We start from the raw sequence: 16,125 nt of genomic DNA, 5'->3' as shown, positions 1-16,125 counted from the left end.
TGCCTTGTTAATGCAGTACCTGCAGACATGTCTGTTTCCTTTCCTTGTCGGGTTCATCATGACATTTTTTTGATGAACCTGAGACCGTTTCATAATGAACCTTCTACAGCTATCATTGATAAGCCTGTGGTTTTTAATATGCTGGCTGTTGCCAACAGTATTACACTATTTAAAGTTATACCTAAAGAATCTCTTTGGCATGATAGAGTAACAGCACTATTGAACAATGTTTATAAAACAAATGATGCTTAGTATCTAATCCACAGCATTGTTAAGGAGACTTTGATTTTATGAAGAAAAGTTTCTCTGAGTTTACTTCTTCACATTGCATTTCTCCCAGGATTCCCTGGCTTTTCAAGAAAGCGTGTCCGATCTTCATCTTTCACTTTCCACACAGCAGATGCCATGCAAGGTAGGGTTTTTACTTACTAGTTCATTTTCTTTCCCAAGAGCTTTTGGGTTTTATTGTTATTTTTTTTCTTTTTTTTACATCATGTTTCTTTATTTATAAACTTATCCCTCTGCCTCCATTCCCCAATCATGCCTCACAATCCAAAAGCTATTCAGCAAAGCTAACCAACATATCAATTGATATATTGTAGTATTTGCAATGATCTAAATGCATAATGCCCCACCTCTTCCAATTCACATTCGATAAGAAAAAAACATACACATACACACAATATTTCTAGTTAGAATAACTTCCTTTAAGTTGACCATTTAGTAATGATATTTTATTCTAAGGATTTTATTAGATACTGAATTTTCAATAACATCAAAAGAAGTGTATTCATTTTCTTGTTATATCTTCTTGACTGCTTGAAAAAATATATATTTTCTCCTAAAAAAGCACCTCACAATATTCCAATTAACTTGTTTTGAAATATCTTTTCAGAGTCAACACCCTCCCAAAAACGAATGAGATCATCTTCCTTCACTGTCCTTCCTACATTTCCCCCTTCCCAGCCAGGTAAAAACTTTTGAAGTTTCTAATCTCACCTCTCAGGTGAGAGTCTAATCTGAATAGAAAGCATTGTAGAAACAACTCTCACCTCTTCTATTTTCATCTAGCAATGTATTTAAATATGTTTGTCTTTGACAAATTTGTCAAATTAAGAAGTCAAATTGGAATGTTATACACAGCAAAGCTTTGTGAATTCAGCCTGTACTAATTTAAATTGATTATATCATTTTAACAAAAATCTATAATTTATTAAGGACTTATAATTATTATGCAGTTTTATGTAATATAAATCTGTTTTACTTATTAGTACTCACTTGTTAATTGATAATGTGTGCCCTATCCAATAGTAATTAAACTGTACTTATAAATTACAATCTGGAAATTTTTACTTACTTAACCAGTATTCTTCTATTTATTCTGAATTTATGTTGAATTGATTCATTAAAATAGTTTGTCTGCATTCCATATTCCTTCACACAGAGTTTTTGTCAAGCCTGGAATGTTTTCTTCCCTTAACCATCACTTATAGGTATGCTTACTTTCCTTCATGACTCACACCAGATTCTTTTCCTGATTTTCCCACGTGCATAACATTCTCATCCTGCCTTTAATTACCTTGAATTTGCTCATCCATTTGTTTTTGTATCCCTCTGTCCCTGAGCATAGTAGGAATTTAGTAAATTATTTTTAAATTGAACCATACCAAATTGAATCAGAATATTTGATACATCCCTTTATCTCAGTAAAATATTAGTTCTCCGAATATAGCACCATTTCATTTTTGGCTTCATGTATCCAGGGACTAGCACAATATCTTGCATATAATATGTGGCTAATATTTCAAATAAGAATATTTATAATAGTGAGATGTTGCTAATTTCATTTAAATTATTACTTGTGAACTCTGGCCTCTAAGAAAATGGATTCAAATTCCAGGTCTGGTGTTTTCCTAAGATATAATTTTATAAAATAGGCAAATTACTTAACCTCGTAGACTTCATTTTTCTCATTTATAAAATGAGAGAGTTGGAGTAGGTAGCTTCTGAGGTTCCTTCCAGGTACAAATCTATGATTTTAGAGTCACAGTATCCTAAGGTTTTACTATTGTCAAGTAGTAATAGCAACTGTTGCTTTTAAAATATTTTGGATGTTCAGTCATTTTTCGGTAGTGTCTGGCTCTTCATGACTCCATTTGTGGTTTTCTTGGCAAAGATACTGGAGTGGTTTGCCATTTCCTTTTCCAGCTCATTTTATAGATAAGGAAACTGAGGCAAACAGGGTTAAGTGATTTGTCCAGGATCATACAGCTAGTGTCTGAGGCCAGATTTGAATTCAGGAAGATGAGTCTTTCTGATTCCAGGCTTAGCATTCTATCTACTATACTGTACTAGCTCTCCTAATTAAAATGTAGTTTCTATTTGATACATACTACAAAACTCAACTTTGTCAAATAAGAAAAAGCATGTTCTCTGTTTTAAAAATATGAATGAATCAACACTAGGAATTATAATGTAGTAAAACCAAGTGAAATCCCTATTCTTTATGACCCTATTGGTATTACTGATCACTGATAATATGCTAGATAACCAATGAGACAGAATTTTGCCTATTTAAAGGAATATTAATCTAAGTAATATCTTAAGCTTTACAAAGTAATCCACATTATCTTTTTTCATCCTTGCAGCAACACTATAATGTAGATAGTACAAATATTATTTCCATTTACATACAGGGAAACTGAGGCTCAGAGAGATTAAATGCTTTGCCCAGATGCATATCTTAAAAGTGTCAGAATGAAGATTTATGCAACAGATTTTTCTTGATTCCAGGTCATACACTCTTTTTACAATCCTACACTGCCTACTATCTATCTGATTGGCAAAGTACAAACTTATAGAAGGATATTATCATTAGGGGAAGAACTAGTGTCATTAGTAGTAAAGATAGTAATACTAGTAGGGATAGTAATATTTCTTTTGGTTATACTAAACAGAAATTATCTTCATAATACTATTAAATGTATTTGTCTAATAAAATCACCTCCCTTTTCCAATTCCATAGCTATATGAAAATGGATTTTCTTCATTTACTTCAACTAAAACAACATATCTTGATAGATTGGTAGATAGGAGATATGACAATCTTGTTGTTTTCTATTAATCCAGACATTAAATAGATTTGCAAAAATATGTAAAACTACTCTTCTCACTTTTTTGAAAATATAGTTATTTTTCATCAAAATATATTATTTAGGCTAACATGTAATGGATTTGTTGTTATTTTAATATAATAAATATTTTTAAAATTTATAAGTTTTAATTTCTAATATGGTATCAATAGATATCACCCACATAAACAAAAGCTCTTTGGGGTCCTCCCAAATTTTTAAGTGTTTAATGGAATCCTGGGATCAAAACTTTGAGAATTATTGACCTACGGAGTGCTTTTGAGATTGCCCACATTTTTCACATGTGGATAGCTATTGAAAATAACAAAAACAATACAGTGTACATACTTTTTGAAGATTTAAAAGGTTATAATATTATTTATAACTATAACAATAGATTCTGAAAGCCTCCAGTGTATTGGATAGATCCTTTGCAGAAGATTTATAGCAGGAAGGAAGAGAGGAAAGAAAAGGAATAAGTATTTATATGGTGTCTACCATGGACCAGGCATAGTGTGAAGCATTAAATATAATTGCATTTATTCCTCACAACAACCCTGGGAGAGGAAGGTAGCTGGATGGTGCAATGGATAGAGCACTATCCCTGGAGTCTGAGGTGGGATTTGAACTCAGGTCTTCTCGACTCCAATATTCTACCTACTTTGCCACCAAGAATTGAAAAACATGAGAAAGTCTGTGTGCATTTTGTACCAGTGGAAAAAGTCCATCTCTTGATGAAATCTCTTAAGACAATCTGATATAGTGGATAGTATGCTAGTCTTGGAGTTGGGAAATGTGGGGCCTAAACTGAGTTTCCAATGCTTATTGGTTAAGTGAACAAGGGCAAATCACTTAACCTGTTTGATTTTCAGTTTCTCAATTCCTTATCTGTAAAATGGGGATAACACTTGTGCATACATTACAGGGTTGAGGAGATCCAGCGAGATATGTGTAATGCACTTTGTCAATCTTAAATATTGTATTTATTGTTACTATTAAGCAAGCAAGTAGATATTTACCAACTACATGCCAGTTACTGGCTTGATAATGAAGTCAAGAAGCTTACATTCCCTAGGAGAAAAGTGTGTGTGTGTGTGTGTGTGTGTGTGTGTATACACGGAACATAATGTGAATTTAAAGGGAATGAAAACACTCATAGCTGAAAGGGCTCAGGACAAACCTAATGTAGAAGATAATATATGACCTGAATTTTGAAGGAAAGGAAGGTTTCAAACCTCAATATTCCCCTCCAAAAAAACTCACCTCTTTTTCTTTTAGTTACCCAGATTCACAGCCTCGGAGTCATTCTCAGTTCTTCACTTTTCTTTACCCTACATATCTAACTGGTTAACAAATCCCTCTACAATCCCCTACCCAGTCAGCACCTAAATCTATCATTGCCTCATTCAGACTACTGAAACAACTTCCTAACTGACCTCCCTGCCTCATATTTCCTCTCTCTAATCCATCTCCTACATAACATGAGTTCTATTTGTTATCAGCGTTGTTCATCAAAGTATTATCAATCAATTAATCAATTAGTATATATTAAGAACCTACTATGAGCTGGCTCTTCAGATATAAAGACAAAAGACAGACCCTGTCTTTAAAGAGCTCACACTCTAATGAGGGAGACCTCATGAAACAATAAACAATATATAACATAAAAACAATATATAGAACTATGCACATGATAAATTGGATAATCAAGGAAAGACACTGACATTGAGAGGGATCAAGAAAGGTTTCTTATAGAAGGTAGAATTTTTAACTGGGACTTTTAAAGAAATAGGGAAGAAAGCAGTAGGCAAAAAAAGAAGGGGGAATATTGCAGGTTTGGGAATTGCCAGTGTATGATAAGATAAAAACAACAACAACATCAATTTCTGTGTATTCAATGATCATTGCATACCAATGGTCTTGCTATTCACATTGTTAAAGAGACTTAGTCGTCCATTCAGATCAGATCCCTCATAATCTAGGATTTTTCTTGAGATACCATTTCTTGTATTTCCTCTCTTGCAGAAGAGACTATGTTTGCAATTATCTACCAACTTTTTAGCTTTATCTCAGGTGGCAGTAAAATGACAGAAACAAATCTAAGCAACAGTCAGGCTGCCTATTTGTTCTTTCAATGCCAATAGCGACATCTATTGATGAGTTTTCCACAGGACAACTGGAGCCCTTCCTCTTGCGTGCAGAAAGTAGCAAATAGATCCTATTCTCACAGATAAAAAAAAAATGTTTTAAATAATCAGTTTAAGGGAATTCTATGATACTATTAGAAAAAAGGATTATAGAAATTTTATAAGGATTTTTATAAAATAAGATGAAACCAAGCAGAAACAGCATCTATAGTGACTATTATTATATAAAAAGAAAAAAAAATGGAGATCAGTGAGTTCTTTGCTAGGAGATAAGAATACAAAAACAATCAAATCAAAAAGAAACAATATCTGCTCTCAAGTAGCTTATCTTCTAAGGGGAAGAGGATATAAAATAAAAAGAAATCAAAAGGGGTTACAGAGAAAGTGCTAAAAATAAGCTAGGTGGTGCAGTACATAGAGAGCTGAGCCTGAAGCCAGGAAGACTCACTTTCCTGACTTCAAATCTTCTATAGTAACTAGCTGTGTGAGCCTGGGAAAATTATTTAACCCTAGATGCCTCAGTTTCTTAATCTGTAAGATGAGCTGGAGAAGGAATGGTAAATTGCTCTAGTATCCTGGCCAAGAAAACCCCAAATGGCGTCACAAAAAATCAACACTGAAGTGACTGAACAATAACAATATAATATGTTAAAGTGCACAGAATGTTTTACATATATTATCACTTTTGTTCCTCATAATACCTATGTATAGTGAGTACTTAAAAGCATTAGAAGCAATTAGGTGGTGAAGTGGAAAGTGTTAGTTATCAGCTTTGAACATTCCTTGTGTGAAAGTGGAAAGGATATTTAAATATTCCTGTTTTAGTTTCCTCATCTGTATACTGTGAATAATAATAGCACTTACCTCGAAGAGTTGTTATGAGATAATATTTGTAAAGTACTTTGCAAACTTTAAAGCACTTATAGAAGGGGCATCTATTATTACTATCATCCTATATTGCAAATGAAGAAACTGGATTTCAGTTCATTTAAATGGTCACTCAGTTAGTTGTCAGAGGTAGTATTCAAAGCTTAACATCCAAGTCTAGTGTTCTTTCCACCACACCAAGCTGTCCTATATATTGCATTTGCAAATTCATTTTCAGGTCATAGTACTAGCTACAGATCTAGACCTACAGGCCTCTTCAGAGACCAACTTGCTTCCTTGTCTCATGGCTAAGGAAATGGCACCTACAAAAGGGAAATGACATACAGAACTAAGTTTCCAGCCCATCTTCTGGCTCCCAATCCAGTGCTTTTTTTCCTGGACCTAAAAAGAATAAATAGCTATGAATGTGTGTTCCCTGGGATGATGGTATGATTTAAAGTTTGGGCAGCTAGGTGGCACAGTGGATAGATACCTGGCCCTGAAGACAGGAAAATTCATCCTCATGAATTCAAATCTGGCCTCAGACATTTACTAGCTGTGTGATCCTGAGTAAGTCACTTAATCCCTCTTTGCCTCAGTTTCCTGATCTGTAAAACGAGAGGAGAAAGGCAAATTAGTCCAGTATTTATGCCAAGAAAATCCCAAATAAGAGTCATATACAACTGAAAAAAATAACTGAACAGCAACAACATGGTTTAAGGTTATGTGCATAATAGATTATATGTCATCAAAGAAATTTAAAGATGCTTTAAATATTTATCTTACAGTTAAGAAAAATAATGTTTTCATGACTACAACTGCTTTACAATGGAATGTTGACTTCGAAAGGACAGAAAAAGGTATGTAGCCACTTTAGTTTTATTACTTGGTTGAGACTTATGAGTTGATCATCATAGAGAAATTCTCTTATGTCAAATATTTTTATTTCTAGAAGATTATAGAAGATTATAATTTAATTTAACTGGGTTAACTGGGGCACTGAAAGGGTAAATTAACTTTGCCTTGGTCATGCAGATAGTGTGGATCAGACTTAAAATGGGTCTTCCTAACTCTATAACTAGATCCCTGTCCATTATCTACACACACACACACACACACACACACACACACACACACCTTTTTTGTGTAGCCACCATTATAGCTTAATGTGCTTTGAAGATTTTCATTGACTGTATCTTAGTGAAACATCATCAAAGACAATTCTTGCTGATTCATGTTGTCAAGTGTACTTGTCATGGAATAAATTGCTAATCCTTTATACTGGAGGTCATTTTGTTTTGTTTTGTTTTGACTTTTAGATAGTGCCTTTTACTAGCCCCCAAATAGGTGGGTACATTTTGTCTCAAGACCATGCTTACCCGTCTGTTCTTTATTATTAAGGCCCTTGGGAGCCTAGTCAACAATATCCCATTCTAAGACCTGCCATTTTGCCACCACCTCAGTCTCAGAGATGTGCAGAATGGAATGAGTTTGGGCATCCCAGGGCTGTGGAATTTTACAAGACTAATGAAAAAGCAAAAAGTGAGGTAAGAAAATAAGCTATTTGAGAGAATAAATATATGCTATGTTGAATTAAATTGATTACTGCAAAGATATTTTTATAGATATCTTAATTGTGTCCAAATAATGCTATCTGTTTCTATTGAAAATATATTAGCTATTGTACAATATTTCAGAGTCTGATTCTTTTTGTACAGCAAAATAACGGTTTAGTCATGTATACTTATTGTGTATCTAATTTATATTTTAATATATTTAACATCTACTGGTCATCCTGCCATCTGGGGGAGGGGGTGGGGGGGTAAGAGGTGAAAAATTGGAACAAGAGGTTTGGCAATTGTTTATGCTGTAAAGTTACCCATGCATATAACCTGTAAATAAAAGGCTATTAAAAAATATATATATATATATTAGCTAGTTTGCATTGTAGAAAGAATTAGTTTGTCCTTTTCCCACTCATTGTCATGTAGGAAAAGCTTTGAAGCAATGGTAGAATGAGGTAAGGAAATATCAAAGCAAGGCATTCCAGGAATAAATTGTCACAATTGGAATGAAGTGAACCTTAAGAAGAAAGTGGGGACATTCTAAGAGAAGTATGCTCCTGAGAATGGGCTTTGGAAGATAAATTTTACCTTACTTTAACTCACAATTTTGTCTTTGGGTTCTCTGAATCCACTTTGAATCCACACTTAATGTGTGCCAGGATCTGTGCTAAGTGCTAAGATACAAGGAAAGGCAAAAGACAGCCATTGTTTTTAAAATCTCACAGTCTAATGGGAAAACAATATGTAAATAACAATGTTCAAATAATATATATTACTTGTATGTATATATATATATATATATATATATATATATGAAAATTGCAGATGATCTCAGAGGGAAATATTAGCATTCACGGGTATCAGGGAAAGACTTCTTGTAGAAGCTGAGATTTTAGCTGGGACTTGAGGCAAGCTAAGAGGCAAAGATGGGAAGGGAGAACATTTTAAGTCTGGAGGACAGTAAGGGAAAATGTACAATTGGGAGACAGAGTGATGTGTGCTAAATCTCAGAGTTCAAAAAATAATAAGATGTAAGAACATTAAAAGGTAAGAAGTCAGGTTAGAACTTTAACAGTAGTCAAGAAATCTGTTTCCATTTAAACCATTGAGGATTGATTAAGTAACCTCATTACAACAATGTTTTACATAAAATAAGAACTTAATAAATGAGTTTTTAATCATTCATGGTGAGCAACACTATGAGAGTATTACTATCAAAACAAAACCAGTCAATTTTATTAATTCAATGAAAATTCAGTTAACTTTATTAATCTTACTTCTGACAGAGTGCTAGCTTTGGACTTTGGCAAATCACTTGACTTATTTGGACTTCATTTTTTTTTTTTTTTTTGCAAAATGAGGGAAGGTTGGGGGTGGTATTTGTGTGAATTTTGTGTGAATTTGTGATTTATTCAAATTTAAATGATTTTACATAAATATATCCACATGTATATCTTTACACATTAGAATTAACTAATTAAAAGAGCAAAGTAATAAGATGCTACAAATGTTGATGCTATAGAGCAGGAAAGTTATCCTAGCTGAAGCAGGAAGGGACCCTGAAGGAGATACATGAGCCTGCACATGTCACATTAGTTAAACCACCACCATTACCAAAATGATCACTTCCCTTCAGATATCAGTAGGGACAACCCAGGACCCTCACTGAGGGAAACCATCACGATGAAGCATTTACCTTTCTCCACAACACAAACTTTTGACCAACTTCTATCAATGGATATTTAAAATCAAGAGCCCTAGCTGTAGGACCACCATCTAGACCACAGTTCCTGCTTCTACTCCCTCCCTCACATAAAAAAAGCAATTTTTATGAGCATGTGGAGAAGCAGTCTACTCACTATTTACATGGATGCTGTAACCACAGCTGCTGAAGACTCAGAAAAGAAAGTTCTAACCACCAAAGTCCTTGGCATGGTCAAATAGTTCAACATGAAAAACCAGTGTGTTTTATCAGTAGAAATGATACTAAAAATGACACAAAATTTTACAACCTGCTTTGCACCCATAAAACATCTCACACAATTAAGGTCTCATGTGTTGTCACCTCCACTAGAATGTGAATCCCTGAGAACAAAAACACTCTTGCTTGTCTATTTGTAGACACAGCACTTAACAATGTAGTTTATATTTATTAAGTTTTTAATAAATGCTTTTGTGAATGGATTCACTTGTTCATGCATTTTTTCTTGTGAAATAAAGGTATTGATCTTATAGTCTAGAGATGTGGCATCACTGATCCAGGCATAAGAATTAACTTCTGTTAATTAGTTTAAAAATTAAAAGTTCAAAGAGGTTTCTTTAATTTTCAATCTTTTCCCTAGTTAATTGACTAGGGTACATGACATCTTTGGCCCAACCTGATCATTAAGCAGTCAAAAAGTTTTTAAAAATTAAAATTTTAGTTTGTTTCTAGTTCCCTTTCTGAAGTTGAATTGACATGATCTTTTTTTTCTGAATAGTATTTTTTTTCTTTCAGTTTTCTGAAGAGAATTCTCACATGGCAAGTGAGAATTCAACAAGTACTCAACCCTTAGTCAAATCATCTACTGGCTCAACTCTTTTAAGTCCTACCCCAATAAAGTAAGTTAATAGGACAGAGCAATTTAAATAACATTTTCTGATGTTTTTGCCCTAATTTCCCTTGTTTTTTTTTTAACTCTTCAAGAAAAATAATTGAGATTACAAAGATAAATTGTTAAGATTACTACATTATATCCATGTGTGTGTTTGTGTGTGTTTCATATATACTTCTGAAATGATTCTTGAGGATTTCATGTTATCCTTTTTATTTTGTTTTGACTTAGTTTGGACTTTGGACTTTGAGCTTCCAAAAAACAATACTCACACTTTGATGTATTTGTGAGCAGATTATCCAAGTTATCAAACTCTCTTTTTCTTTCCTGTTTCCTTATTATTGTATTACTTTCACAAAACACTGGCAGAGAAAAGGAGAGGGGAAAGAAAACAATAATTTTTTTTCTGTATTATCTGATGAAATGCTTGATGTCCAGGCAGAGTAAATCAAGCTAGAGATTTCACTGAGCTATAGGTATGCTATGACAGGAGACCTTGGTCTAGTAATGTGACCAGATACAAGTTACGTAAGCTCTCTGAGATTTCTCATCTGTAAAATTGGATCATATTTTAATCATACCTAACTCACACGTTGTAAGAACCAAATTATGTGTAAAGTACTCTGTAAACTTTGCAGTGTTATACAAGTATGAGCTATAGTGATTATCATTGTTGTGCTTATGTGTTTTCTTAACTGTAAAATGGGAATAATATTTACATTACCTACTTCACAATGTTTTTAAGAAACCCTTCTGCCATATGAATATAGATTATTGTTAGTATCTACAGGAATGATTTGAAGAAACGTCTTTCCTTCCCTCCATCCACTCCAGTTCAAAAATTTCCCCTGGTCCAGGTGCTGAAATCCTACTTTCAGAAATTTAATCCTTTTGGCACCCTATCTCTACAGGTATTTTTTAAAACAAAGAATTCCTTCTAGAGATAATATGTTAGGCAAGTTTTCTATCAAGCATTATTAACTTATCAGAGCTCTTTACTTTAGATTTAGGGGGATTTTGTAGAAAACAATGCTGGCTTCCCAGGGGTAGAAATGAAGAAAGCTAAATAGGGAGGAGAGAATGAAGAGGTGAGAGTCTTCAAAATATCCACAACAATTGCTTTCTGTCACCCTTCCATCATAACCTAACATCCAAAATTAACTATAGTATGTTTTGAATTTGTAACACAAGATTGTTTTCAGTTCTAATTTCTATTGTCATCTAGTCCTTTCATCTTTTTTCCAAAAACTATTTTGAATGGTCAATATCATCACATTTTGAAAACTAGTACTTAAAAAAATATTTCTTTCCTCAGAAGTCAACAAAATGAAGACAGACATTCTTTACAAAGCCATAGTTCTGATTTCATTTTTGGAGAAAACATGAATGAGAGAGTTTTGGTAAGATTTTATAGTCAGAAAATTCAATTATCACTTATAAGAAAATTTTCATTTTAGAGCTTCTAATAGCAACATCATCAAAACAATAACTAAATTCTAATATAGTTTTTTAGCTCTCTTGGTTGAAATGATATGCTTTTTTCCCCTTTGAACAAAAAGAACCTCATGGGAAATATATTCTAGTTATTAGGATAATAGCTTAGAAACCTTAGAGGAAAGAACAGCATAATTACAATATATTACATTTGTAATACTGTTATATAAGTGCTTTGGCATGTGTTAATCAAGACACAATTTTGAGGGGGAGGGGTAAATCTCAGTGGGACTAAAGGCACTTAGATATGCTCAACTGGTAATAGAATTGGTATTTAACATATTTCAATGGCACTACACATCAGCAAACTGCTTTTTAATCATTTGTTAATGAATCCTCACAAAACAATGCTCTATTGAAGAACAGAAATGAAAACCATTATAATTACCATTGAAATGTGAGGGGATAGAAAACTTAGGTTGAGTATATGTAAGTGACTTATTCCTGGAGTATAAACTCAGAAAAATCGAATTAGTTCCAATTTTATTAAGTACCCTCTTGTACAGGTATTGTGTTGGAATACATGAAGTTTTGATAAGCGATTCAGTTTAAAATTTCACATTACATTTTATAAAATACTTATTAAATGTCAGTTATATACAAGACCAGACACTAACTGTGGGACCAGGAGTAAGTCACTTAATTTGTTTAAGCCTTCAGCAACTCTCAAAAAATAAGTTCTAAGTTATACTGAGTGGGTGGAGGGACTTGACAAAGAAATGGCAAACCACTCCAGTACCTTTGCCAAAAAAAAAAACAACCCATGGACAGTATTGGCATACTATGGTCCACAGGGTCACAAAGATTCAGACGTGATTGAACAATAACAATAAGAACAAAGTGAAGAAAGTCTTGGTACTAAGAAATCACAGATCATTTCTGTATTAAGGGTAAGACACTTGTGGGGCAATAATAAGCTAACAACGACAAGGGAGTGGATACAAAAACTACAACTACTATACAAGGACAAGTATGAAGATATGAGGTTTAAGCTAAAAGGGGAATTTAAGTAAAAAGAGATATCTTTCACTTGGGCATAAAGAATGAAGAAACTTCCTGTAGGAAACAGTACCTAAGTTGGTCCTGGAAAGGAAGAGAGGAATTTTTAAAGAGAGAAAAAGGGGAAAGAATCCATTTCTTGAATAAATATCAAAAAAAAAAATCTTGAAATAGAACAAGAGTTAAGAGATTCTAGATAACTTTGGAAAGAGTCATTTCAGTGAAGAATTTGGCAGTCAGATTGAAAGGAGTTCAGGGGCAAGGAAAACAATAGGAAAGAGACACAAGACCATAGGTAATACTTGCAAAGATTTTGGTTGGTATGGGGAAAAAGATATAGGATGAAATTTAGAGGAGATGACAGAGTCAAATGGAAAGATTTTCATTATTTTATGAAAGATAGAGAAGTCTTGTTGCATATTTGTAGGCACTAGAGAAAGAACAAGTAAATGAGAAGAGGTAGCAAATGATATAAAAAAGGAATGGTTGAAACTTCCAGAGGAGATTGTAAGAGATGGAATCAAGAGTACAAATTGTTTAATAAATGTTTACTAATCAGGAACGATATTCATATCATTATTTCATTATCTGATACTGATAAGGAAAAAGCTAATTTGATTAGAAATTGTTGCACATGTTGTGTGTGCGCGCACACATGCACTTACAAAAACAAAAACTTTTAAATCAGTGTATCTAAAGGACTGCATTAAGGAATGTATCTTGTTTTCTAGAGTCCACAAAAATCCATTGAGCTTCACCAAGAAAAGGATGTGTATAATAAGGAAAAGCCATTCTCTTCTACTCTATCATTTTCCTTCCACTTTTCATGTACAAGTAAGAATTCCTTTTCTCTGTTTTTCTTCTCTCCTATCTTCATTTTGTCTGTGGTGAAATTACATATACGTGAGTATTATTAATAAAAACTCATTTTAGAATTAAATTCGATATATTCAATATATTAGTAGTACACACATATGATGTAAAATATTTTTAAAATAATGTACATAGAAAATAAACAAAATTAATATTTAACCCTTTTGAATTGTTAAATGCCATGTAATTTGAACTTCATTTGAATTAATATCATGTAAGAAGATTTTATTTAGAAATTCAAGTAGTCTTTGAGCTTGATTCATAGCAGTAAGATTATTATGAAAACAGAGGTTATTGATAGCCAAAACAATACTTAAGTTAATTTATATCAACAAAAGACATCTTCTAGGAATGGCATTTAACCACAATGTGAAGATTGATTTATTTTCATTTTCCCTTGGGACTAGACTCTTGCAAAAACACAACTCTGAAAGAATCAGCAGCCGCATTCTCCTCCAAGCCATCACCAAAATGTATACTGGAGAAAATTGAAGTTATAACAGGAGAAGAAGAAGAACATAATGTGTTAAAGGTCAGTTTGTCAATATCCCTATGCCTGATAATCATTAGGAGGGTCATCTTTGAAGATGAAGGATGACAGTATCTTTCCTTGAAAAAGCTTGTGAATTGATATTGACTTTGAACTAGATCAAACCAAACATTTTATTTGGATTTTTGCTTCTTAAAGGAAAGGGGCTTGTTCACAGTGAGTTTCTATTAGTTTCTAAAGGGAAAAGAAACTCTAGCATTTTATATTACCATAGGTCCTACCTTTCATATACTTAAAAATATCATTGATTTAACCTGATATAAGACTTAGGACATAAAAATGAAAACAAAAGAAAATAATCAATTGTAGCTGTTTTATAGTTAATGCTAATCACAAACTATAATTATATAGTTGTGAAAGAAATATATCTATATTTTATAAATATTATAAAATGCAATTGAAAAGATGACTTACATCCAAGGTAAGAATATAGGAACCAACAATATTATGACATAATAAAATTATCAATAAATACAATAATTATTGATATTATGATGGTAATCTTATTAATAATAAATATTTATTGCAAATGAAGATGGCCTAGCTGTACCAGACCTAAAATTATATTATAAAATAGTAATCACCAAAACCGTTTGGTACTGGCTAAGAAATAGAGCAGTCAATGAGTGGAATAGGTTAAGTTCACAAGATACACTAGTCAGTTAATGACTATAATAATCTAGTGCTTGATAAATCCCAGCTTCTGGGATAAGAACTCATTGTTTGACAAAAATTGTTGGGAAAATTGGAAATTAGTATGGCAGAAGTTAGGCGTTGACCCTATACTAAGATAAGGTTCAAATGGGTTCATGATTTAGATATAAAGACCAATTAAAAGAACAAAGGTTAATCTATCTCAGATCTATGGAAAAGGAAGGAATTTGTAGTCAAAGAACTAAAGTATATTATGGAATGCAAAATGGATAATTTTTATTATATTAAGGCAAGAAGTTTTTGTATAAACAAAACCAATGCAGACAAGATTAGAAAGGAAGCAGTAAAATGGGGAAAAATCTGATAAAGGCCTCATTTCTAAAATATATAGAAAATTGACTCAAACTTAGAAGACTACAAGCCATTCTCCAATTGATAAATCGTCAATTGATATGAACAGATAATTTTCAGATGAAGAAATTAAAACCATTTCTAGTCATATGAAAAAAATGCTCTAACTCACTATTGATCAAAGAAATGCAAATTAAGATAACTTTAAGGTACCACTACACATCTCTCAGATTGGCTAAAATGACAGGAAAAGATAATGATGAATGTTGGAAGGGATGTGGGAAAACTGGGACACTAATACATTGTTGATGGAGTTGTGAATTGATCCAACCACTCTAGAGAACAGTATGGAACTGTGTCCAAAGGGCTATCAAACTGTGTATGCCCTTGGATCCAGCAGCGTCTCTATTGGGCTTATATCCCAAAGAGATCATAATAAAGGGAAAAGATCCCACATGTGCAAAAATCTTTGTAGCAGCTTTTTTTGTAGTGGCAAAGAACTGGAAAATGAGTGGATGCCCATCAGTTGGAGAGTAGCTGAATAAGTTATGGTATATGAATGTTATGGAATATTATTTGTCTATAAAAAATGATGAGCAGGATAATTTCAGAGAGGCCTGGAGAGACTTACATGAACTGATGCTGAATGAAGTGACTAGAACCAGGAGAATATTGTACATGGCAACAGCAAGATTATACAATGATCAATTCTGATGGATGTGGCTCTTTTCAGTAGAGAGATGATTCAGGCCAGTTCCAACGGTCTTACACCAGAGAAAGAACTGTGGGAACTGAGTGTGGATCAAAACATAGTATTTTCACTTTTGTTGTTGTTGTTTGCTTACATTTTGTTTTCTTTCTCATTTTTCCCCTTTTGATCTGACTTTGTTTGGGGGGGCA

General features: G+C 33.1%; 1 protein-coding gene across 2 annotated transcripts in view; it reads left to right on the top strand.

Moving 5' to 3' along the window:
• Positions 1–16,125, top strand: part of RANBP3L (RAN binding protein 3 like) — a 60,223-nt gene that overhangs the window by 22,197 nt on the left and 21,901 nt on the right. For both annotated transcript variants that reach the window (XM_031964179.1, XM_031964180.1), the window contains exons 5-12: positions 341–412; positions 896–970; positions 6,934–7,005; positions 7,547–7,692; positions 10,208–10,311; positions 11,620–11,704; positions 13,529–13,631; positions 14,078–14,202. In XM_031964179.1, the coding sequence (XP_031820039.1) occupies positions 341–412; positions 896–970; positions 6,934–7,005; positions 7,547–7,692; positions 10,208–10,311; positions 11,620–11,704; positions 13,529–13,631; positions 14,078–14,202 (782 nt within the window). The remainder of the gene's footprint in view (positions 1–340; positions 413–895; positions 971–6,933; positions 7,006–7,546; positions 7,693–10,207; positions 10,312–11,619; positions 11,705–13,528; positions 13,632–14,077; positions 14,203–16,125) is intronic.

The sequence above is a fragment of the Sarcophilus harrisii genome, chromosome 1 (assembly GCF_902635505.1).
Source record: "Sarcophilus harrisii chromosome 1, mSarHar1.11, whole genome shotgun sequence".
NCBI lineage: Eukaryota > Metazoa > Chordata > Mammalia > Dasyuromorphia > Dasyuridae > Sarcophilus > Sarcophilus harrisii.
This window is presented reverse-complemented; position numbering and strand designations above follow the sequence as displayed.